The sequence below is a fragment of the Bos indicus genome, chromosome 17 (genome assembly GCF_029378745.1).
Source record: "Bos indicus isolate NIAB-ARS_2022 breed Sahiwal x Tharparkar chromosome 17, NIAB-ARS_B.indTharparkar_mat_pri_1.0, whole genome shotgun sequence".
Classification (NCBI taxonomy): Eukaryota; Metazoa; Chordata; class Mammalia; order Artiodactyla; family Bovidae; genus Bos; species Bos indicus.
Genome location: NC_091776.1, coordinates 58,202,592 through 58,228,678, shown reverse-complemented (window position 1 = coordinate 58,228,678; position 26,087 = coordinate 58,202,592). Strand labels below are relative to the sequence as shown.

Genomic DNA, 26,087 nt, shown 5'->3' with positions numbered 1-26,087 from the left:
AGGGCACCCCGAAGCTCTGTGCTTGTGTTCTACCAGCTTCACAACCTCAGCAAAGAGCCCCTGCTTCCCCGAAGCTCCAGCAGGAGTCTTGAGCCTTATTCTCATTAGTTTGTTCCCAAACCAACCATTTTAGCTCTGAGGACTCAGAGCGCTGAACAAGCTTGTATTGGGTGTTGTGCTCTGGACGTCAGAGCAGAGTTGGGTGGGAAAGGAGGTCCATCCCTCCAAATCTTATGGACTGAGAGTGGGGAAGCAGTGGGTCCCCAAAGAAGAAAGGACCTATTATCTAGAAAAACAACCTGTCCTCAACCTACCATTCTTCGGAAGAAACTAGAACTTGGTCTCTTGGTACGACTCAGACCAGATAAATGCAGGTGAAAGTACCCCACCCAGAGCTGTTCATTCATCCTTAGCTGAAGACATGAGTCTGTAGGCTCACTTGCTTATTATCTACATGATGTCATGCATAAATGATGCTTTTGTGCACTGACCTTGGACTGTTGGACACGTTCCCCCAATCTGTTGCTCAACCCAAGGGTACTGCTTAGGCCAATCCTCCCCTTGGGGTGTTCCCAGGAACCTGACAGGAGATGAGTGTGTGGCCTTCTGTCCCAGGGAAGGGTGGCATGTGCGGCCAGATCCTTCCATAGTCCTTGGGGACCAACCTTCCAAGAGGAAATGAACACGCAAAGGCCTTTGGCTGGAAGCACACAACTAGTTTGTTTGTTTTTTAATAAAGTCATTACAAATATGTACAAAGCGTCTCCAAGGTACGAAATTCCTCTTACAAAAGAGCACAACGAACCAGCAAGGGTAGAACCCAGAACGGAATGTCCCCAAGCTTATTGCCCCTCCAGCGGAGTCAGAGGCCTCACTGAGGATCCAAGCAGCCCCACAGCTGTCCCCACCACACACGGGGTTCCTGGGCGCTTATAGTGCAAAAGACCTTGAGGGGAGGAGATTGGGGGTTTGAGTTGGGGAGGACACAAGGAGGGGAGAAAAACTTCCCGTGTCCTAGGAAGTAAGTCAAACAGACCTGGTTTGCAAATGAGATTCTTGTCCCAGGGACCTTACAGAAACCAGGAACACAGAGGGCCAGGAACAGATACAAAATCCCCAGCTAAGCCATCCAGCCTGTCCTGGAGTGCCCCCAAATGCAACCTAAGCGGGGCTCCCCTGCTGCTTGCTGGGCCCCAGGCATGTGCTTGCCTTTGAACTAGCGATGCTGTGGAAGGAGCTCAGTGGAGCAGGACGGTTAGCTCACAGGCTTGGAGGGAAGTGGGACCGGGGCAGCAGAGGGGGGCGGGGTCACAGAAGCCTGAGTCCAGACCTTGGCTCAGTCACTTCACTCTTCGCATGCAACTTTAGCTAAGTTGCATAGCCTCTCTGAGCCTCAGCTTCCTCAACTGGGAATAATACCAGCACTGTCTTCCAACGTGGGCGTGAGGAATAGCTAAGGGGTAAACGCAGAAAGCACTTAGCACAGCTTCTTTGCTGTGTGAAGCAGCAAGAACCAGCCTTTTCGTGCTGGGAATGAGTTGAGGTCATCGGCTTTTGAATCGCCTTCATGAGAGTGTAGCTCTTAGTAAATATAAATTCTGTAGAACAATCTGCCAGCAAGGCTTGGGGTCACAGCGATGACCTGACAAATCTGTTAAAAACCATGAACCAGACTGGAAAGAGACATTGAGTATTGTCTGGTTCTAAGCGGGTCTACCCCTCCATTATCAATACATAAATCTCTTCCCAGAGGACATTCTACAACCTGGCACGTTGTAGGTGCTCAATAAATAGGTGTTGAATGAATTAGTTAAACTTTTAAAAAGTAAACTTTCGGTTTACACTTTAAAATGACACTTTTGACATCAGCTTACTCCATCAGTTCCCATGGGACTAGGCTAAAGTGTCTAGCCTGCCTCCTTCATCCCCTAAACCAGCTTCTGACCCTGTGATGGGCCCAGGTGGACTTAAGGGGACATTCAGAAAAGGAAATGGTATCAACATAGAAAAACAAAACCTGTATTCTGATCACTGCAGCCTCTAATACCAGGTGGACACACAACAGTTCCAGAGTGGCAAGCCAGTGTCCCCAAAAGACATCTGTATAGCATCAAAGAGGACTTTCTTAATTTCCCAAGCAAGAGGGGAAGTGATATTTTGTCACTGTCAGGAACATGAAAATAAAGGTAGGCGTGCATGAAATCAGATCCATGAATTGTGAAACCAAAGTCACAGGTCCATTGTTCTGTGACAGTACTGTTTAAATCACCCTTTCCCCCTCCCCAAACTAGAAAAGAACTTTAAAATGAGACCACTGGAAGAAGTGGGGGGAAAGTCTCCAGGATCCCAGTGAAAGAGGAACAAAATGGGAACTGGGTTCTAGGAAATACACCATCTAGAACCATGGACAGCAGCCAGGGAGGCACAGGGCTCCCCAAAGAACTCTATTACTCAAGCTGTGTCTATGTCCAAGGGAATAGGAAAGGGAACCCCAAATTTTAAAAAGGGAGAAGAGATCGTCTCTGCTCGTGGGAGTTGGGGTAAGGGAGAGAAGCTTCCAGAAGGGAATGGATCTAATCTGGAATGTGGAAGTCCCAAGAGGATTCAATCCCTGTGGCTCCTTGATCCCTGCCTTCTGAGAGCAACCAGAAAGAAGGAGGCCCTTCTGTTTGCTCCTCACCTCATTATGCAGCAAGCTACCTAAACGATGATCTCAGAGGCCTCCCTCTGCTTTGCACGGACACACACACAGACACACACACACACAGACACACAAACACACACTCTCTCTCTCACTGCTGTCTGCTGAAACCTGATATGAGGTCTTTTTTAAAATTTATTTCAAAGCCTCCCTCCCTCTCTCTCTCTTCACAGACGCTCTGCAGTGCAGCTAATCAAAATCAATGACTCCTTGGCAGCCAGAGAAAAGCAAGGGGGTGGGGAAGGGGGAGAGGGAGGGATGGTGCCAGCACTTTGCATGCTGTGGAAATATTTAAAAAAAAAAAAAACACCACCCCACTATCTCATGCAATCCAAGTAATGCAACAGGAGAGACGGTGGAGACAATATATACATATATATCATGCTTCAATTTCCTAATACAAATGTCCATCAAGAAGTCAAATCTCATATAAAAACAAGCATTAAAAACAACCCCTTGTCAAAAATCGGGGCAGTGGAGAAATGCACTCAAATTAATGATGTGCAAGAAAAAGCCAGGGTTAGATAAATACACAGTTTCTAATAATACAAGAGAATATGTACAAGGGACTTGGCTGTAAAGCTCCATCAGGAGGGTCCTGGGTGCCCAGTTCTCTCAGCAGTGTGACTTCATTGAAATGAAAATTGCCCCAAACCCCAGCACTTGGAGTGTGTATCCTCCAGTGGAAATGTCATAAGCTAGTCAGGGTCGAAAAAGGGGATTCTCTGACCTTTAATCTGTGTCCAGGTGGTCAGCACATCCCCACTGTGGTCTTGAAGGTGCAGCCTTAAAGCAGCAGAGAGCTGTGATCAAGAACAACTATGGTGATGAAAACCCCCTCCCCAGAAAATGGGGTCAGCTGGAAAGTCTAGCATCTGCCTAGGAAAGTGACTGACAAAGCAGAGGCTGTATTTCATTTCATTCTAGTGAATTTGTCTTCTCTGAGTTCACGGCTTGGTGGGGATGTCACCTGCCGCTCTCTGACAACTGTGCCTACACACCCATCCCCTGTAAACATAACTGCAGGAAGGGCTCCAGCCATGAGGGAAACAAATCGTCTATAAACAAGCTTTCCTTTTGGCTCTGCTGAGTTCCAAGCTGTCGGGGAGGAGAGGGGAAGCTGCTCTCACCTTCAGCAGTTCTGGGTTGCACGTTTCTTTAAAGGGCTATTTAGAAAAACATAAGGCATGGACTTACTTATTTTTCAAAGAAAGAGACAGCTCCCAGCTTGCAGCAGCACTGAAAGCTCCTGCATTCTAAAGGACCTGGTAATTTTCAGCAAAGCCCATGAGAAAGAACTGTTGTTTCAGCCCTTAAAACAGATGATCCCTCTGCTGGCTTCTTGGAAGGGTGTCTGCAGAACAGACCAGGACACCCACTGTCCACAGGTACTGGGTGGTGATTTGCAAACCCAGCCTTGTAGAATGACTGTCTGGACCTACAGTCTGGTGCCTCACCACCTCAGCTTTAAAAACCGTAGGGTGTACCCTGCACAGAGGAATAATACCTGTTGTTGTTGGATTTTTTTTTTTTAATGAAAGCAAAAAATAATCATTGCTCCCTGAAGAGTCTTTGCAGCCAAGTCTCAGTCCAGCACACATCTTTTTTCTTTTTTTTTTTTTTAGCCCTTCTAGAAACTTCTGAAAATAGTAGCTTATCCTGGAGAAAAAAAAAAAAAAAACACATCAGACCTTCAGTCAGTGAGATGCTGGTGCATTTCATTTAAATGACCCCGCTCCCTCCCCCAACGTCCCTGGCTTATAAATCACCCTTGACCAGAACTTAGCTGTTTCTTGGCTCTTTAATCCATAAAACCTAAGCCCTGAAATCCCCTTGGGGTGTGGGGGAGGCTGTGGACTGAACTCCCAGGATACTTTTTGTGGGGGTGGAAGAGACAGCAAAAAAGCCGCATGTGAGGTCAGCTTTCTGCCTCGTGACCAGCAAGCCACTCGGTGCCATCAGCGTCCACCTCCTCCCTCCCAGACCCCAAGGTTTGCTCCAAAACACCTCTGGATATTCATCCCCACGCAAAGAAAGAGAAAAGACTCTCAAGTGGCACTTTTGTGACTGATCCCTTTTAAAATAGAATCCGAAACAGCAAAATAGACATCTCTCTCGTTCCCTGGCCTTGCGGGTCTGGCAACAGAACACCATGGCAGCACCAGCAAGAACACGCTTAGCACCAGCAAGATTTAAGTGAAGCACCAGAGACACCAGATTGGTCGGGGAAAAGAAATGCCTTTTGTCTTGATGTGACAGTGGGACTAGCCATCTATCTAGGCAGACAGAGAGAGGCTAGGATTTGTGAAGACAGAAATGGAGGTGTCCCCGGGCTCTGCCCCTACGACATCGGCCCCTGGTCCTCCTAACTTTTTTTTTCTATTTTGCCTTTTGCCATTTCACCTCTTCCTCCACCAGCATCCCTTCCCAGGCAGTTGGTCGCCTCTGAGGCTAACTCCCACCAGTCTTTGCAAATTTTCTAGGTACACAGTAAGCATCTGTCTTCCAGTGCCCCCAGACATGAAAGAGCATCAGAGTTCACATCGGAAGGTGCAGAAAAGGGAGGGGACCACGTCCTCGACAAGGCATGCACTGAGTAGTAATATTCATATTTTCTTTTTTTATATATAGAGAGCTGTATGTAAATAGTGTTGGGGTGTCTTGTGTCTGCAGCTGGACATCCAGAGGGCTTCCCCAGTCCCGTTCCTCGTTGCTACTATTGCTCCAGGCGCTGTGTTTATTCTCCACTTCCTTCTCGAAGTGCCAACTGTGGCCTTTCAAGCTCTGGGCTCCCCCTTGGGAAAACAGGAACCAGCTTTCTCCAGGACACAGGGTTTTCACCAACCTGCAGAAATAAAGACTTGTATTTCAGTCAGTAGGCACGTGCAGACAGCCGCTGGGGATGATGTCAGCGCCTTGGACTGCTGCACAGCCAGCCCTGTGTGTCAGGGAGGGGGATGGGTGAGAGCTGCTAGATACCAAAGCTCTGATTTGGGAGGAAAGGTTCCCCCAAAGGTGGTCTTGGTGCTGCCCCTCCCCACAAAGCCCTGTCCACATAGCAGCCTTCTCTAAACATGCATTTGTGAGTGCACACACACACACACACACACCTGGCTCTGCTTTCAAACCTAGATGGATTTTACATAGGCATCTTCTGTGATTAAAAAAGAGAATGTAAAGACACTACTTTTTTGCTCCTCCATGTCAGGAAACAGGACCTTCATCTCTTCATTTCATAGATCCATCTTCAAGGCAGACTTGTAGGACAGTCTCTGCTTTCATCCATCCACCCACCCACCCATCCGTCCATTTGTTCACTGATGAACATGCCAAGCACAACCTAAGGTGTTAAACATCCAGCGATACAGTTCTTACCCTTCAGGGGCTCAGAGGCCAACAAAGGGAAGATGGGATGAAATCAGTCATGACTGGGTCATGGGAAGAGCCTGCAACCTGGATGAGCATGGGCTATGAGGGACCAGAGGAGAGGTAGCTTGTGAGGGAGGAGGACGAGTCTGAGAAAAGCCCTCAGAGAAAGAGCAAACAGACCCCTGCTGAGTACTGAGTGATACCAGTGAATTAGCCAAGTTAAGGTATTCTGGGCAGGGCTGAAAAAATCGTACAAACCCAAGAGGGTGGAAGCTATACATCCACAGAAAAACTTGTACACAAATGTCCAGGGCAACATTATCTATTAATGGCCCCAAAGTGGACACAATGCAAAGGCCCATCACCTGATGAATGCATAAATAAAGTGGGGTATTTCCATACAGTGGAATATTATTTGGCCATAAAGAGGAAAGAAACACTGATACATGCTACAGTACAGATCAACTGTGAAAGACATGATGCTAATGAAAGAAGCCAGACACGAGAGGGACAAATATTGTATGAGTCCATGTATAGGAAATGTCTAGAATAAGAAAATCTATAGAAACAAAAAGCAGATTCATGGTCACCCAGGGCTGGCAGGAAATGTAAACAGTTGCGGGGGTAAATGCTAATGGGTCCAGGGCTTCTGCTGGGGAAATAAAAAGGCTCTAAATTTGACTGGGGGATGGCCTTACAACTCTGGAAATATAATAAACACCACTGATATGTGCACTTTATTTTTTAAAAGATCGCTGTGTGTCTGTGTTAGTTGCTGTCATGTCTGACTCTTTGCAACCCCATAGACTGTAGCCTGCCAGACTCCTCTGTCCATGGGATTCTGCAGGCAAGAATACTGGAGTGGGTTGCCATTCCCTTCTCCAGGGGATCTTTCCAACCAGAGCCACCAGATAACCAGGTTATCATCTGAGCCACCAGACTGCTAGTTTATTTTTAATATTTATTCATTTATATATTTATTTAGCTGTGCCAGATCTTAGTTGCAGCATGCAGGATCTAGTTCCCTGACCAGGGATTGAATTTGGGGCCCTCTGCATTGGGAGTGTGGAGTCTTAGCCACTGGACCACCAGGAAAGTCCCAACTTGTGCACTTTAAAAGGCTATAAGGAGGGGGAGAGGGAGTAGAGGAAGGGGGAGGGGGCTGAAGGGAAGGAGGAGGAGGAGGAATGGAGAAGAAACAGGACCCAGAGGAATGACGTAGCATGACAAGGTCGGGGAGCTTGATGAGGCTCAAGTGAAGACTGGGCCACGGGGCCCTGGGAGAGATGAGGCTGGAGAGTTAGCAGAGGAGACAAAAACAATTCACACGTTCCTCTACAGCAGGTGGTAGGGAAACTGCCTTGTGCCTGTTACAAACCACATGGGGTAGGAGAAAGATCACTTGATGACCTTCAGGTAGGCAGCAGTCCCGGATTTTGACCTGTCTGAACTGCACCAACAGGCTCACTTGGGCCTGTGGCCTCCTGCAGGGTCTAGTTCTCAGAAGGCAGTCATGGGGCCACAAACAGGGCCACAGATCGGCCAGAGCGCCTGCCAGGAAGCTCTTGCCATAGCTCCAGGTTCCTGTCCTCACCTTTAGGCCAGCCTGCCAGGAAGGGGTGGGGGGCGTGGTGGTGGAGACGGGACTGCAGACACCCCCACAGATTTCCTAAACCCTGCCCACATGTTGCCATCGAACCTTTACTAAACTCTCCTCTGATAACTCAGTTTGGGGGTGCTCTCTGCCCTTACTTGGACCCTGGTCAATACATAGAACTGTATGAAAGAGGGGAGTCACAATCATGTGGACCCCACAAGCTATTCGAATGACCAAAAAGTCGGTTCGGGTTTGTCCATGAACTCTTTGGCCAACCCAATGCATCCGTATCAGAGGGTCACAAGGATCTGAACCAGCAACTTCAAACCTTTTGCTTTTGACCGGCTCAGGTAGAAGGAGAAGATCCCTGCAGCCCGCCAACCACCACCCCAACCCCATTCTCCTCCTGTCTCATCAGGGCACAAGCGCAGAAGGTGTTCTATTTAGCCGCTGTGTGTGTTCATGGAATACAGATTCAGAGTCACTGTCAACACAACTGTGAAACACGCTTGATTTAGTTCACAGAAACCAGCTTCTTTAACTCCTAAAAATCTTACTTTGTTGGTGCCTAGTCATACTCATCTATAGAGCCAACGTCAGTGGAACCCTGCAGTATTAGCCTAAGGCAATTATGCTGCCTTAAATACCAGTACAAAAAAAGAAGGATGGGGGGACTTCCTTGGTGGCCCAGCAGCTAGGACTCCACACGCTCAATGCAGGGGGCCTGGGTTCAAACCCCCGTCAGGGAACTAAATCCCACATGCTGCAACTAAGACCTGGCACAGCCAAATAAAAAAATAAGTATTTTTTTTTAAAAGAAAGTAAAGCGAGAATGCACCTACTGTGTGCTATCAAGTGTGACTTTGTACTAATACGCATTGTTCCCTGCTCTAGAAAAAGCTCAGTTTCTGCCCTCAATTGGCCTCCAGTCTTACTGGGGAAGACATGAAATACCAGAGGTCAGGACTGCCAAAGACCATTGTCTGCAGGTGTGTGTAGAGCCTAGAAATCGGGATGCGGTTATATCACCAGGAAAGTTTCAGAGAGGAAGCAGGATTTCATCTGGGTCTTGAAAATACATGGGAAGTTTTTTTCCCTATATTTGGAAGAATGGAAAATGGTTTAGGTGGGGAAGAGGCTGAGCAAGGCTCAAGGACAGTGACAGGTATGGCTCAAACAGGAGACCCTGATGAGCAGGGAACTGCATCAGAGAGTTGTGACAACCGAGACTGTGTTGATACTTGAGTAGAGATGATGAAGGGAAAAAAAGGTGGCATCAGGCAAGAAACGGTATTGTTTTCTTGCAAAACTAGAACCAGCAACTGATTTTCACTTTTCCTACCTATAAATCATTGAGCCAATAATGAGTCTAAGGCTCTCCCAGGGCTGCTAAATGGACAAATTCCTGTACCAGTTGGCATCCTGATTGCAGGCTGGTATCCACAGTGAAGGACAAACATCAGAAGCACCTCTCTGCACTGCATGAAAAAACCAGCGGGCACATCATCACATCACCACATCCCACAATCAGTGGGTGGGCACTTCGCTTCTGTGCGTACACTTCTAGGGGATTTTAAATTGGACACCCTACACTAGCCCACAGAAGTAGTCACATGAGTGTACCTAAGGATGTCCCCTCTAGCGTTATTTGTAACAAATTCGCAATTTATTACAAATCTGGAATTTGGAAACAACCCATGTGTTTATTTTTATTTATTTATTATTTTTGGCTATGCTGGGTCTTCACTGCTGCACACAAGCTTTCTCTAATTGTGGCAAGTGGGCTTCTCATTGAGGTGGCTTCTCTTATTGCAGTGCACAGGCTTAATTGTGCCAAGGAATGTGGGATCTTAGTTCCCAGTCCAGGGATCAAACTGGTGTCCCCTGCATCGACAGGTGGATTCTTAACCACTGGACCATCAGGGAAGTCCCCTATGTGTTTACTGACAGGAGACTGGACTAACAAGCCTCATGGAAGTTAGAAAGAGGTAAATCTAAATTAGATAGACAGAGGAGGAGAAATATCATATGACATCCCTTATTTGTGGAATGTAAAAAGAAACGATACAAATGAACTCACTTACAAAACAGAAACAGACTCACAGACTTAGAGAACGAACTTGTGGTTGCCAGGAGATGGAGGAAGGATGGGGAGAAGGAATTGTTGAGTTTGGGATGGATATGTACACAGTGCTATATTTAAAATGGATCACAATGGATAACAAGAATGTACTGTATAGCATAGGGAACTCTGCTCAATGTTATGTGGCAGCCTGGATGAGAGGGGATTTGGGGGAGAATGGATACATGTATATGTATGGCTGAGTCCTCTCATTGATACATGTATGGCTGAGTCCTTTCACTGTTCACTTGAAACTGTCACAGCATTGTTAATTGGCCATACCCCAATACAAAATAAAAATTTTTTTAATGTATTGAGATAGAAAGTTGGCTATGATTTTTAACTGAAAAGAGCAAATAGCCCAGGTCTTTTTTTTTCTTTTAACAAATATGTGTATTTGTGTATGTGTATACACAGACATTTATACCTATCTATATATCCATATAAAAAGTATTGCAGAAAGGCAAAAGAGTTTAATGGTTAAGAGCGCAGACTCTGGAGCTTAATACCTGAGTTGGAATCCTGATTCAGACATTTAAAAGCTGTGTGACTTTGGGCCAGTTAGTAACCTCTCTGGGCCTCAGTTTCCTTATATGGAAAAGGAGTGGGGCAGTATGTTGAATCTCATTGTGTTGATGTTAGGACTGAAAGCACCGACCCATTTGTTATTATGATTGTTACTGTGGTTATATATACATCCAGACTGAAAGTTACACCAGGGGCGTAGCTTTAGGGGCCGAGTAAAAGAACACTACAGTTCTCTATATACTGTACTTCCATATTCTTCCATATTATTTACTTCCCGTTTTTTTTTTTTTTTGCAAGGAGCAAGGAGTCATTATACAATTTAAAATTAGTTTAAAAACATAGTCCACCGCCCGCTATGAGCCCAGTTGTCCTGCCCCTGGGATTTTCTTCCTCAAACTTGGCTCATAAAGCATTTTCTCAAATGCTGACTCACAACCAAAGCTCACAACTGGGGAGATTCATGAAACTTCTGTTTTTCAATGTCCCTGTTTCCACTTTGCACCCACAGAGTGGAGGTGCGGGGTTGGGGTGGAGGTGGGGACAGGAAGCCTGGAGACCCCACCTGCCTGGGCTGAGATATGGCAGGTGGGGAGCTGTGAATCCCGCTGCAGCTTTAGATGGGACAGAAGTCTCACTCCCTTTTCCCTACATCAGAGAAGAGTTAGGACTCTTGGGTTCCCTCCTAAGGGGTCCCAGTTTTAAATTTAAAAAAAAAAACTTTTTTGTTCTTGCTGTTTGCATATGTGGTAAGTTCAGTTCAGTTCAGTTCAGTTGCTCAGTCGTATCCAACTCTTTGCAACCCCATGAATCGCAGCACGCCAGGCCTCCCTGTCTATCACCAACTCCCGGAGTTCACTCAAACTCATGTCCATTGAGTCACTGATGCCATCCAGCCGAAGTTCCAAATAGCAGAGAAGGATATAGAAATAAAAAGAAAGCCGCCTTCACCTCCACCCCCGAGCCACCCAGGACACCTTCTGTGCATGTACACACCAAGTCTCTCCCTTGATCATGTTTCCTCAGGGCCCAGCAGCATGCCCGGCACACAGTAGGTGCTCAATTCAACCTGTCGAGCGACAGTGGCTAACTGAGCACATGAATAATGGTAGTAACTTCCCAACTTTTCCATCTTTGGGGATTTTTTGTTTAATCTTTAAAATTGATTTTTACTGGAGTATAGTTGATTTGCAATGTCGTGTTAGTTTCTGCTGTACAGCAAAATGAATCAGTTATTATTGTTGTTTTCCAGTCGTTAAGTCGTGTCTCTCTGTGATCCCCATGGACCGCAGCACGCCAGGCTTCCCTGTCTTTCACTATCTCCTGGAGCTTGTTCAATCTCATGTCCACTGAGCTGGTGATGCTCTCCAACCATCTCATCCTCTGTTGCCCTCTTCTCCTCCTGTTCTCAATCTTTTCCAGCGTCAGGGTCTTTTCCAGTGAATCGGCTCTTCGCCTCAGGTGGCTTAAGTATTGGAGCTTCAGCTTCAGCATCAGTCCTTCCAATGAATATTCAGGGTTGATTTCCTTTAGGATGGACTGGTTTGATCCCCTTGCAGTCCAAGGGACTCTCAAGAGTCTTCTCTAGAACCACAGTTCAAAAGCATCAATTCTTCAGCACTCAGCCTTCTTTATGGTCCAACTCTCACATCCATACATGACTCCTGGAAAAACCATGGTGGTGGTGGTTTAGTCACTAAATCATGTCCGACTCTTGTGATCCCGTGAACTGTGGCCTGCCAGGCTCCTCTGTCCATGGGATTCTCCATAGCTTTGACTATATGGACCTTTGTCAGCAAAGTGATGTTTTGCTGTGATGCTCTGCTTTTTAATCAGTTATACACTCTTTTTTAGATCCTATACCCATATGAGTCATTACAGAGTATTGAGTAGAGTTCCCTGTGCTTTACAGTAGTCCTTATTACCCACTCTTTCATCTCTGGTTTCAACAAGTTGATTGTGACCATGGGGTTCAAATGGTACCAGTAGTAGGTCCTAATGTCTAAGAACCATGGGTACAAAGTTCTTCAAGTGGAATCCTCCTAGAGGGAAGATGCTCTGGTCCATGTTATCATTTAAATCTCCACCTGTGTCACTCATGCTGGCCAGTTAGGAACACTGGGCTCTGAGGAGACGGTGGTTGAGGGGACTAACAGAGCAGAAGGCTAGGTTTAGGGTGTACGAGAAAGGAAGCGGCCATTTATTTGGCAGCTCCTGGAAGAAGTGTTTGCTTCTCTCTGCCTATCTGTCTGCTGCCCCTGTTATCTGTGAATAGTTATCAATTCTATCCCTGAACAGTGTTTCTTAATTAATTGCTGTATTTATTTTTTGCCTGTGCTGGGTCTCCGTTGCCGTGCGGGATTTTCTCCAGTTGTGGTGAGCGGGGGCTATTCTTTGTTGTGGTGCACAGGCTTCTCATTGTGGCAGCTTCTCTTATTGCAGAGCACAGCCTCTAGAGCACAGGCTTAGGAGTTGCAGTGCACGGGGTTAGTTGCCCTGCGGCATATGGAATCTCCCTGGACCAGGGATTTGAAGCTGTGTCTCCTGCACTGGCACGCGGATTCTTAAGCACTGGACCACCAGGGAAGTCCAGTGAACAGTTAGTGATCACATAAAGTCTGTGGAGAGAGCCCAAAGAGCTCAAAGCTCCACCCACTATGAAGTTCTGGCAGGTGGGCCTTGAATGCCAAGTTCACTCGATGTCCAGAAGGGTAAGCACTGAGAAGCTGGGGAGGCGGGGAGTAGCACAGCACAGAACTGACGCCAGATCAAATGTGCAGATCCTTCTTACAGCAATCTCACCACGTGCATCACGTTATCACACACTCATTTTTTCACTCAACAACTTCACCTCTAGGAACTTCACTTTTTTTTTTTGCAAAGTTGTTCAAACAAGAATGTTCACTAAACCTCATTTATGAACTATCAGAAAATGACAACAGTGTAAATATCCCTGGGGAAATGACCAAATAAGGAAATCGTGGTCCATCCAAGCAACAGAACACCAGGCAGCCATAAAAAGAGATGATGAAAACCTCTGTTGACATGGGAACATCTCAGCAACCTATTTTTTTTATTGGGGAAAAAGCAGATTACAAACAGCAGGACCAGAATGATCTCATTTATTTAAAATGGGATGCATGTGTGGGTGTGTCTATGCATCAAGGGACCTCTGGTGGGGTGGTCTCCAAAATCAGGGGTTGTCAATTTAAACGCATCAGATCCAGTGCAGGAGGGGCCACAGTCATTGGACAGTTTGTGTCCCATCTAAAGAGGTTTCTGATGCTCATCTGCAGCCTTTCACTGCCACATGGGACTTGGTATTGTCAGATCTTTCCATTTTTTCAAGAAAAACGGAAAATGTGGGCTTCTATATGGAAGTGCCTGGTTTGTAAGTGTTGGGGAGAAAGCATGCAAGTCAAATAAAACTCAACAGAAGGCCAGTTTCAGCCAGGAGACCACCAGGTTTTGATCTCTGCCTAGACATGAAGGTATTCTTAGACAAGGACAGCTGGCATGTAAGCCCACATCCTTTTAACCCTCAGAAGCTCTCTGAGCCTCAGCTTCATCATCTATAAGGTGAGGAGTTGGGTTTGGTGGTTTCCAAAGTCCTATCTAGCTCTGGCTATGCTTCTGGAACAGTGATCTCTTGGGGTCCTAGATTTTTTGAGACTCAGATCAGAGCTATGATTTCTCTCTGAAGTGGGGGAGATGAATAAAGGAGTATGAATCAGCCAATTGTATGTCTTGTTTCTGGGGGGGGTCCCAAATTTACTAGGCCTCTCCCCAACTCATTGATTCATTTACTCATCCATCCATTCATTCAGTAGTTAGTGAATGCTTACTCTGTACCAGTCACCATGCCAGGTGCTGGGGATAAGTGATGAATTGGGGTCCCCTGGGGACCCCAGGGCTAGTGTCCCCCAGGACAGTAGGGGAGTCCTGTCCCCTAGGACAGTTGGGGAGTGGTGGTCTGGAGGTTCCCCCTGCCCTGGTGCAGTGACTTAAGAAGGCTGTTGGTGATCCACAGGGTTGAGGAGGCAGGATTGGCAATTCCTTTGTGCAGAAGGCTCAGAGAATTCCCTTAAGAGCTCCCACCATACATTGAATATGAGCCCATGGACTGAAATTTACACCAAACAAGAACACATATCCTGCACTATCATTTACCACTTTCTACCATTTTCTGAACATCAGTGACATGTCTTATACTGCTCAGAAGGTAGAGAGGCCTGCCTACGGCCACACAAGTGGGAAATGGCAGATTAGGACCTGACCTGAGAGTCAGACTGACTTGAAAGTTCACGTCACTTTCCACCAAGCTGTCCTACGTCGGCAAAAAATATGGGTGAGTTAGATAAACAGTTACTAGCAGTTCAATTTTCTGAATCAAGAGTGAGGTTCCACAATGCGCTAACAGGCTAAAACATTTTCAATCTGGGCTGTCTTTGAAAATGGTGCATGCTGATTGCTAAATCGCTTTAGTTGTGTCCAACTCTGCAACCCAATGGACTGTAGCCTGCCAAGCTCCTCTGTCCGTGGGGATTCTCCAGGTGAGAATACTGGAGTGAGTTGCCATGCCTTCTTCCAGGGGATCTTCCCAACCCAGGGATCGAACCCCTGTCTCTTATGTCTCCTGCACTGGCAGGGGGGTTCTTTATCACTAGCACCACCTTGGAAACCCATGAAAATGGTACCTTTTCTTAAATCTATCTCATGGCCCCTGGCAAATTCCCATCCTCAGAAGACCCCTCCAAAATCACTTTGTCTAAGATTCCCTGCCATCATTATGTTAGCATCCTGCAGTATTTATTAAGTACCCTGTGCCAAATCGAAGAATATCAGATGAACGTGGTGCCATAATGACAAGTACAGCCCGGCAGGCAGAGAAGTCCTTCAAACTTGGTGACACTGCTATGACTTGCAGCCTTTTCCTGAAGTTGGGAGGGGCACGCCAGCAGTCATCACACTTACGCACTCCAACAACAGCTAGAGGTGTGCTCTATGGAGAATATTCCATAAAAACACAACACAGATTTAGCTGAGGATGGCAACAGCCAGCTCCAGAGTCAAGCGATAACCACATTACGGATCGTGGCCGGTGACATAAATGAGAAATGGGAACAAAGGGCAGAATTTATCTAGAACCCACAAGATTTTATACTCCTTAGACATCCTCTATAATAAAAGAATGTTTACGTACACTTCTGATACCAAAGTTCCACCTGTGGGCCTTAAGAAAATCTCTGTGATGTCCCTGAAGAGTGACACCCAAGGACGTTCTGTATGGCAACTGGAAACGATCCAAACCTCCAGTGATAGCCGAGTGAGAAGGCAGATGATGGAAGAGCCAAACAGAGAAATCCTAAGTAACCTCTAAGAAGTGTGTCACGGAAAATACCATAAAACATGGAGAAATGTCCATGATATAATGACAAAGTCAGATTACAGAAAATGTATTTACAGGGATTCCATTTGTTAAACTACTTCTCAGTGCATTTTTTTTTTCAGCCATGCCATGTAACATGTGGGATCTTAGTTCCCAAACCAGGGATCGAACGCATGCCCCTTGCAGTGAAAGCATGGGATCTTGATCATTGGATGGCCAGGGAAGTCCCCTCAGTGCATTTATTTTTTAAATGGAAAGAAATCTATCAAAATGTTAACAATGGGTAGCGAGATAAAAACAATCGACTAAAATGTTCCTTTATTCAGTATTTCCCAAGTATTTGACAATGAGCTTGTAATATTTTTCATAATCAAGAAAAAAAGCTATTTTTTTCCTAAAAAGGTAATAAACTTTATTACATAAAGTTTCCCAAAGCTATTTAATTCCATCTTGCCCAAGTCCGTGGCGTGTGGAGCAAAAGTTTAGAGATGGTGATAGTCTGTGGAGTAGTCAATTTTCTCTCCACAGGGCAGGTAAAGGAGCCTTCTCGTTTCCTGGTGTACAGTGCTACTGGAAGGTCACATCTCACTGACCTGGCCCAAAACAGAGATCCCCACCCAATAACAGGGGCACCAGTTTAGGGCAGGAAGGAGGGAGGGAAGACAATACGGAATTGAATGGTGAAAGTTCTTAGGTGACGGAAATCCAACCTGTATCCACAACCGTCTAAGGGCACTGAGGGTTGGTCATCAGAGAGCCGGTACAGGGACCAGAATCTCTCAGACCTTAAACAACCTAAATAGTTATCAACAGAGGAATGGATAAAGAAGATGTGGTTTCTACACACACACACACACACACACACACACACATGTATATGTATACACACATGTATATGTATACATACATGTATATATACATGTGAACTGGGCATGGAACAACAGACTGGTTCCAGATAGGAAAAGGAGTACGTCAAGGCTGTATGTTGTCACCCTGCTTATTTAACTTCTATGCAGAGTACATCATTAGAAACGCTGGGCTGGAAGAAGCACAAGCTGGAATCAAGACTGCCAGGAGAAATATCAATAACCTCAGATATACAGATGACACCACTCTTACGGCAGAAAGTGAGGAGGAACTAAAAAGCCTCTTGATGAAAGTTAAAGTGGAGAGTGAAAAAGTTGGCTTAAAGCTCAACATTCAGAAAACTAAGATCATGGCATCTGGTCCCATCACTTCATGGGAAATAGATGGGGAAACAGTGGAAACAGTGGCTGACTTTATTTTTTGGGGCTCCCCAAAAATATTATCACCCTGTGCAGCTGTGAAATTAAAAGGTGCTTACTCCTTGGAAGGAAAGTTATGACCAACCTAGATAGCATAATAAAAAGCAGAGACATTACTTTGCCAACAAAGGTCCATCTAGTCAAGGCTATGGTTTTTCCAGTGGTCATGTATGGATGTGAGAGTTGGACTGTGAAGAAAGCTGAGTGTCGAAGAATTGATGCTTTTGAACTGTGGTGTTGGAGAAGACTCTTGAGAGTCCCTTGGACTGCAAGGAGATCCAACCAGTCCATGCTAAAGGTCAGTCCTGAGTGTTCATTGGAAGGACTGATGCTAAAGCTGAAACTCCAATATTTTGGCCACCTCATGCGAAGAGTTGACTCATTGGAAAAGACCCTGATCCTGGGAGGGATTGGGGGCAGGAGGAGAAGGGGACAACAGAGGATGAGATGCCTGGATGGCATCACTGACTCGATGGACATGAGTTTGAGTAAAATCCCGGAGTTGGTGATGGACAGGGAGGCCTGGCATGCTGCGATTCATGGGGTTGCAGAGTCAGACACGACTGAGCGACTGAACTGCACTGAACTGATACATACACATAAACATGTATGTATACATATGCATACATGTATATGTATATGTGTATACGTACTTATATATATACACACACACACACAAGGGAATATTACTCAACCATAAAAAGGAAAGAAATTGGGTCATTGGTAGAGACATGGATGGACCTAGAGACTGTCATATAGCATGAAGTCAGTCAGAAAGAGAAAAACAAACCATATATCAATGCATAAATGAGGAGTCTGAGAAAATCAGCATAGACCATCTTATTTACAAGGCAGAAATAGAAACACAGATGTAGAGAACAAATGTATAGATATCCAAGGGGAAAGGGCAGACTGGGATGAATGGGACGATTGGGATTGACATATACACACTATTGATGTCTGGTGTGGGCTCAGTTGCTCAGTTGTGTCCGACTCTTTGCAATCCCACGTGCTGTAGCCCGCCAGGCTCCTCTGGCCATAGGATTTCCCAGGCAAGAATACTGGAGTGTGTTGCCATTTCCTTCTCCAGGGGATCAGCCTGACACAGGGATCAAACCCGACTCTCCTACATTGGAAGGCAGATTCTTTACCACTGGGCAAACAGGGAAGCCCAGTTCTCTTTCTTGCATCACATCTAATCCTCTGCTTATAAAGCACCTCTTCCTGTGCTGTCAGCACTTATGACTCCCTTTACAGCAGAACTCACCCTCTCTACCATGGCCTGATCTAGCCCGTCTGCCACCTGACTTCCTCTCCCCCTAGTTCATGCGGTCTTCGCCCACTGCTCGTTTTTCTCTTCCTCAAACATACAGTGCAGAATGTCACCTCCCCAGAACACCTTTCTTCCAGACACCACACGGCTGGCTCCTCATCACTCAAGTCACTGGTCTCTTGGTTTCTCCTCGAGTGGCCGTCACCATCCATTGCAGGTAGGAAAGCACTACGCTCCCTCTATGACAGGCATACGTCAGAGAATTCACAGTTGATTTTGTTTTTTACAAATGGAAGGTTTGTGGCATCCCCACGTTGAGCAAGTCTATTGATGCAAGTTTTCCAATAGTATTTGCTCACTTCATGTCTCTGTGTCACATTTGGGTAATTCTTGCAATATTTCAAACTCTTTCATCATTATTGTATTTGTCACAGGGATCTTTGATCCGTGATCTTTGATGTGGTTATTTCAAAAAGATTACAACTTATAGAAGGCTCAAATGATGGTCAGCAGCATTTTTTAGCAATAAAGTATTTTTTAATTGAGGTGTGTACATTGTTTTTAAAGATATAACCCTAGTGCACACTTAATAGACTACAGTATAATGTAAATGTAACTCTTACATGCTCAGGGAAACCAAAAAAATGCACGACTTGCCTTATTGCAGTGGTCTGGAACCAAACCACAGTATCTCTGAGGCCTGCCTGTACATTATCTCTGTGCGTTACCTTCAGAGCCCACAGCACTTTCTAAAATTCTGTGTTTATACTGCATAATCCAAAGATGGCCACAATATCTTCTCTCCTATTTGCTATTCTAGAACCTTGCCATTCATGGGGTGGGATCTAATTCCACTCTCCTCTAAATCTAGACTGACTTGTGACTTGCTTTTGATCAAAGTGATTTCTTTCTTTCTTTTTAAAACATCTATTTGGCTGCGTAGGGTCTTAGTTGAGGCGTGCGGGATCTAGTTGCCTGACCAGGGATCGAATCCGGGCTCCCTGGCCTGGGAGTGAGGAGTGTTAACCATTGGACCACCAGGGAAGTCCTTCGACCAAAGTGATTTCTGAAGCCGGGTCAAAAAAGACAAAGCAGCTTCCATTTGGCCCTCTGAGACGTCTGCCTTTGGAGTTCTAAGACACGGGGTCAGATTCCATCTACCATGAGGCTGCTATGCTGTGGGGAAGCCCAGGCCACAAGAGGAGACCGAGTATAAATGCTCTGATTGGCAGTCCCAGCCGATACCCAGCTTCAACAGCCATACCTTTATATAAATGAAGATCCCACTCCCATGACTCCAGTCCCCCAGTCAGCCTGGAACAGAGACGAGTCACCCCTGCTATGCCTTGTTTGGATTTCTAACCCTTAGAATGTTTGAGCCTAATCAAATAGTTGTGGGGTTTTTTTTAACGTTTATTTAAATATATAATATGTAAATATCAATTTAAGTATATAATAGTTTAGAATATCTATTTAAAGATTTATTTGGCTGTGTCAGGACATAGTTGCAGGACACCGGGTCTTAATTGCGTTGTGTGGGCTCTTTCATTGCGGCACACGGACTCTAGTTGTGGCGCTCAGGTTTATTTGCTCTGGCATGTGGGATCTTCCCAGACCAGGGATTGAACCTGCATCCCAGGCATTGTAAGGCAAATTCGTAAGCACTGGACCACCCGGGAAGGCCCTCAAATAGTCATTTTAAGCCACTAAGTTTTGGAGTCATTGGTTACACAGCAGTTGTAACCGGAACAATCTTTAGTGATTTATCATCTGTACTTTCCCCCTAAAATGTAGGCTCCATGAGAGGCAGGGGCTTCTAATGTCTTGGTCGTTCTGTGTCCATCATGCCCTGCACACAGCAGGAACTCAAGAATTACTAGGTGAATAAGTGGAAGAAGCTGAATTTGGGAAACAGTAATACTCATCTGACAGTTTCTGAATGACTCATATACTGTGTTCATCATAGTTATTTTGTATCTACTATGCCACAAGCAAGTTGCCATGAGCTGGGGACAGTGTGGGGCAGCTCGTTGCTCCGGTGAAATCCTACCACACAGAGTGATGACCAGAAGGGAAACCGAAGCCCTCACTATTCTGCGTCCTCCCTTTTGAGAACCAGCATAGGTCTCAAAAGCTGACGTTTCAACAACCAGAGTTGCGGTTGCCAAATCCACCCAGCCCACATCTGGAGGTGTATTTAATTAACCCCGGGTGTGGCTGTGTTTACATCCACAGCTCAGTCACTTGTGCCCTGGCCTCTCGGCAGGCAAGCGAGTGACTCCAGACAGGGACCATGTGGCAGGAGGGCTGCCACAGTCCTGCACATCTGGCCCCTTCCTAGGGGGTGGGGGTGGTCCTCCCCAACAGCTGTCTCCCTCCCTTCTGTTCCCTCCTTTCCCTCTCCCCCGCCGAGGCTTTCAAGCTCTAAAAGTCATTCTGGCAGGGGTGCAGCCTGGGAGGGAAGCCTGAGGGATGTGCCTCCAGGTTTAACCACTTAATCCCCAAAGTACCTGCCAAGAACCAGTTAGCATGTCTGGCGGGCAAGCCAGACCGTCATTAATTCATTAAAGCCGGCTCCTGCTGGCCCATTATCTTCCTTGCCGCTGACCACGTCGCCTCTTGGGCGTGCAAGAGTCCCCCTTTTTCCACTTCTCCTTAGTCCTAAGCCAAGATTCTGCCCACCCCTAGCCCCCTCCCCCTGCCAGAATCCTCCTCCTTCTCTTCCCCTCCCCTCCCCCTCCCAGGGCACACACTTCTCCCTAGCACGCCTCCGCCAGCCAGCGCTTACCATAAAGCATCTTTTGTTCCCTCTCCTGTATCTTTGGAGCAGTGACTGGTTAAAACACACCCATTCTCCTCCGGGCCTCCCCAGCCTCCAGGGAGCCTCCCCCACCCCCCACTCCCCCGAGGCTCTCTCAGAAAGGGAATCTCTCTAGTGCAGGAATTTGAGGCTCACCACCCCCTTTGCTTGCTGCTCACTATCTTCTCCTCCCTTGCACCCCTCAAGTCATCTGAGGGGCGGCCAGGTGAAGGTCCCTAAAGACAGACCCTCCAATGTGAGTTCTGACTTTGCCCCTGATCCTTCAGGACAACTCAGGTGGATTTTCTCTGCCTCGGTTTCCCCTCTGAAACAATAAGAATGGCATTAACCATTTCATAGCATCCTCTAACAGAGAAGGCAATGGCACCCCACTCCAATATTCTTGCCTGGAAAATCCCATGGGCGGAGGAGCCTGGTAGGCTGCAGCCCATGGGGTTGTGAAGAGTCGGACACGACTGAGCGACTTCACTTTCACTTTTCACTTTCAGGCATTGGAGAAGGAAATGGCAACCCACTCCAGTGTTCTTGCCTGGAGAATTCCAGGGACGGGGGAGCCTGGTGGGCTGCCGTCTATGGGGTCGTACAGAGTCGGACACGACTAAAGTGACTTAGCAGCAGTAGCAGCAGCAGCAGCAGCATCCTCTAAGGATTGAACTAAGTGTCAGGCACTGCACTGGGCATTTGAAATGGATGACCTCTTATTGACCTCCCAGCAATCCTGACAGAGATATAGCTGAGGTTTACAGATAAAGGCTCAGAGAGGTTATGGTTCTTACCCAAGGTCACACTGCCAGAAAGTTCTTGGGCTGGGACTTAAATCCAGTTTTCATCTGATCCCTAAACCCATGCTCTTCACCAATATACTATCTGGGCCCGTGTGGCCCTGATTCCCCAAAATGGCAAGTAGAAATAGTGTGGAACCACCAGCAAGGACAATGGCAAAATGTTGTCTACTTTCAGAAAAAAAGGCATTAAATGCACAATCATAGTCAAACACAGGTATTAAATGCACAATCCCTTCTTGATGCACAAGGAGCTGTTTTGGAGCTTTCTGTATATGACCTCATTTTACCCTCTTGACAACACTTATGCATTTAAGTACTGTTACTGTCCCCACATTACATATGGGAAAACTGAGTCTTGGAGGGGAGGTTGGCTCTTTGTTTAATGATGACTTCTGAGAAAAGTATTGGTGGCTCACAGTAGAAGCTCCAGACCACTTTGTTGAAACCGCTGTCCTATGTATAGCTAAGCTTGCCTTTAACGCCTAAGAGAATGGTCTGCTGTGGATGGAGGATTCAGGCCTCCCTGAAACCCCTAAGGTACCCTGTGAGCATTTCCATTTCTCCTCCAGGGTAGGAAATGTGGAGAGGACCACACACAGAACTAAAAAAAAAACAAACCTGACTTTCCCCAGGGGATTTCCTTTCACTTCCTAATTTACCAGAGGTTAACCAAATATGGGTTTCCCCCAGTTAAGCCAAAAGCACAAGAAAGGCCCGAGTGGTGGATAGCAGGGAGAGAAGCCAAGTCCTTGGTATGGGAGCCAAGCCTGGAAGACCCAGCGCAGCGAACCCTGGGATGGTAGTGGTATACACTCTACCATTCTATAGGCGATCTGAGAGGGTTGTGGGCATCCTAGGGTCGGGGCACACAAGGAGGAAGGACCCTAGAAGGGTGTGACTGCTGAGGACACCCGGCAGGGACACACAGGCGGGAGGAGAACCCAGGGATGTGCTGAGGAGGTGGCCTGGAGTCGGGACGCAGCACGAGACTCTGCGGCAGAAATAGAGTGAGGAGGGGGAAATAAACTCCGCGGAGACGATGCTTAGCCGACACCACCCCAGCGAAACTCCTCCCAAACTCCTCCCCGTCCCCCTTCCGGGTGGCATGGGTCCTCCCGCTCGCCCGAGCGCAGAGCGGCGCGCTCCGTCCGCCCCGCGCGCCCTCGCGGAGGTCTCGGGCCACCTCCCCGGCGGCAGCCTTCTCCTGAGGACCCCGGGAGCATCCCCCGGCCCCGAAGCGAACACACAGTCGGGCTCTGGCTGAGCGCCCTCCGTCCCGGGGGTGGGACGCCCAGCATCCCGCACAGTCCAATCCTGAGACGGGAGCGCTTCTCGAACCTCGCCCGGACCCCAAGACTGGAGGAAACGATGTCCTAACCTTCCTCCCCATTTCCACTGGGTTCCTCTCGCTTCCCATCTTTCTCATCCACGTTCCCACTGTCTTGTTCTCCAGGAAGTCTCTCTTTTTCTCCAGCTTCTTCGACTTTCCTCGTCTCGCCGCCGTTTTTTTTTTTTTTTTTTTTTGGTCTCTGCCTCCTGTCCCACCTTCTTTCCGCCTTTCCCTAAATTACACACTTTGAGCTTCGCGTCTCTTTCTTGGCTCCTTTTCCTGCCGGCCCCCCCCACCCCCACCCCGTGCCCCATCCAAAATTTTTTTCCTGCCCCCAGGATCCGGCAGCCCCCGCCCGGCCCCCTGCAGCCGAGGGTAGCTCCCTGTCTCTCTTTCGCGAGAGGGAGAAGCGAATGGGACCTCCGGGAGCCGTGCAGAGGGCGCCCCGAAGCGCGCACCTCTCTTCGCCAGCGCCGGGGCTGCGCCGGCCCACGCGACATCTGTCACCCGCGCTCCCGGCTCACACCCCGCGCACCCCCGCAGCTCCCCGGGCGTTGCCACCCCCCACGCTCCGGCTGCCGCCTCTCCCTGCAGGCGCCGCGCCAGCTTCCCAGGGTGTTGGCGCACCTCGGGGCTCGGCCGCGACCCGAGCGTTTGGCGCCTGCGGGCCGTGACTTCGGGGCTGGCTTTCTCACTTTCCGGCCCTAGACCCACCTGTGGTGGGCTCAGCCTGATTCTCTCCACCCCCATTCTCTGCAGCTCTCCTCTCCATTCCAGAACCTGAAAAGACAGTCCTGACCTGCTGTCTCCCCTTAAGTGCCTAGCACAGTGCCAGGCACACAGCTGGTGCTCAGCAATTCCCCAACCCAAGGACTTAGCGCACAGTAGATGCCCAGTACCTTTCTTCCACTGGTACCAACCATGCTAGGCGCTCACTACTTACTACCCACCCCCATCACCATCCAGTGCCTAGCATACTGCAGGCTCTCAAACATTGCCTCCAACTACAAGGCCTAGTACCCAGAAAAAACTCAATGAATGCTCTTTCATTAAGGCCTTCCCCTGGAGTTTCCCTAAGAGCCTCAGATTCCCGCTCATTTGGGGACATCGCCTTCATCTCAACTCCCTCCGTTTGGTGAAGAGGAGGCCGAACTCCTTGAATGGGACACCTCAATGGAGAAGGAGACAAGTTGGCAGAGCGGAGGAAAAGTGCAAAATTTTAGGGAGAAAGAGGGAGCCGGCCTGAAACCTGGAGGGGGAGGAAGTCGCGACATGCGCTCCGGGCACCGGAGGAAGGGCTACAGAAACTGGAGAAGGGACACTGAAGGAGAACAGGGTTTGGGGCGGAGGTGATGGAGACGGTGGCTCGTAGCAATGGCAGGCCGCAGGAAGAGGACTGAGGACTCGTCTTGAAACCGCGATAGATGATAATTCTTTGGCGTGGCTTGTAACTCTGTTCTCTGAGCAAGCACACTTTTTCACTTGCACTGTGTGTTTGCTTGAAGGGTTGGTGGGACTTAGGGAGGCTGAAGTCCTCCCAAAGCCCCTCGATGGAGGGAGTGGCAGGATGCGCTTAAGAGGAGTTGGAGACAAGGGGCAGAAACGGTGGACCTGGTACATGGAAGGAGAGATGGGGACTGTCTAAGAAAGGGAAGAAGATCCCTGCGAGAGAAGGGAGCAGAGAAGATGGGAAGCCGCAAACTTGCGGCTCTCCGGCTCCCAAGTCAGCCTCAAGTCTCCAGTCCCCAGCCGCCGCGCCCTGGCGCTAGCTCGCGTACCTGTTGCTCGCTCCGGCTGGGTCTCGGCTCCGGCCCCACCAAGAAGCCCCGCGTTCCTACAAGTTCCGCCTGCCGAGCAGCCAGGCCGCCAGCGCTGCCACCTGCGCGGCCGCGCACAGCCAGGGCCAGTAGGTAGGGAGCGCGCCGGGCGCCGGCGCCCTCCGGCTCCGCGCGCGGCGCCGCCACATGGTGCGCTGGTGCAGCTCGTCGCCGAGCGCCTTGAGCCGGGCTGCCGTGAGCTGCGCGGCGGACGAGCGCAGACCCAGGCGGCCGGCGCTGCAGGCGCACACGGCCGGGGGGCCGCGGCCGCGGTGCAGGGGGCACGGGCACATGACCGCTCGCCTTGCTCCCTCCCCGCGTCCGGCCGCCCCTCGCCTCCTCTGCCTCCGGCCTCCGCGCCTGCCTCCGCCGCGCTCCAGTCGCCGGGGGCCTCCCCTGGACACCAAGTTTCTCCTTGTGTTGTGCGTTTGTTGTGCTGACGGCGCTATTATTAATTAAAGTGTCACATGGTGGAGGGGGGCGGGGAGGGCGCGGGGAGGGGGTTACATCATCCGGCCCCGAGGGTGGGGGGGGGGGGGCTGCAGGCAGAAGAAACCGAGAGGTAACTTTTAACCCTAACGGCGCCGGCCGCGAGGGGACGCGCGGGTTGGGAGAGGAGGAGCGCTGGGCGCTGGGACGCCTGAAAACACCGCCGGGGTCTCGGGCTGGAGGGGTCGCAGGAGACCCTCAAGGAAGCATGGAGCGCCGGGGGAGGTTTTCTGCTTCTCTTTTTCCCGAATTAAGCTCCGATTCCGATTTGGCGATGGGAACAGGCTTGTTTGCCGTTTTGGATGAAGTGATGTCGAATTCGGCTGCGTTAAAAAAAGAAAGAAAAAAAAATGTTCCCAAGCTGTTGTTTTGAATGGGAGAGGTGGGTCGGTTCAGAATCTCCTGAGAGGGCCAGATTCAACCCAGCTTGCCTACTTTGGGGTCTGACTCCGCACCTGCAGGCTGCGGATACAAACACACCCGCACACCGCACCCCGCCTCCCCCCCCCCCCCCCGCCCAACCCCCATCAGAGATACGCCGCGGGACCCTAAAGCGCCCCCAGCGCCGCTGGAAACCTTGATG

General features: G+C 48.5%; 1 protein-coding gene across 1 annotated transcript; it reads right to left on the bottom strand.

The window, feature by feature from the left end:
* Nucleotides 1-695: 695 nt before the first annotated feature.
* On the bottom strand, nt 696-25,436 carry HRK (harakiri, BCL2 interacting protein). Its single transcript, XM_070769606.1, has 2 exons — nt 24,977-25,436; nt 696-5,546 (listed from the first exon to the last, which is right to left on the bottom strand). The coding sequence occupies exon 1, from the start codon at nt 25,306-25,308 to the stop codon at nt 25,033-25,035; it is 276 nt and encodes a 91-aa protein (XP_070625707.1). The 5' UTR covers nt 25,309-25,436; the 3' UTR covers nt 696-5,546; nt 24,977-25,032.
* Nucleotides 25,437-26,087: the final 651 nt, after the last annotated feature.

What these genes read in the sequence shown, in the direction of transcription:
- HRK (XM_070769606.1), bottom strand. Translation starts at nt 25,308, where the DNA reads ATGTGCCCGTGCCCCCTGCACCGCGGCCGCGGCCCCCCGGCCGTGTGC.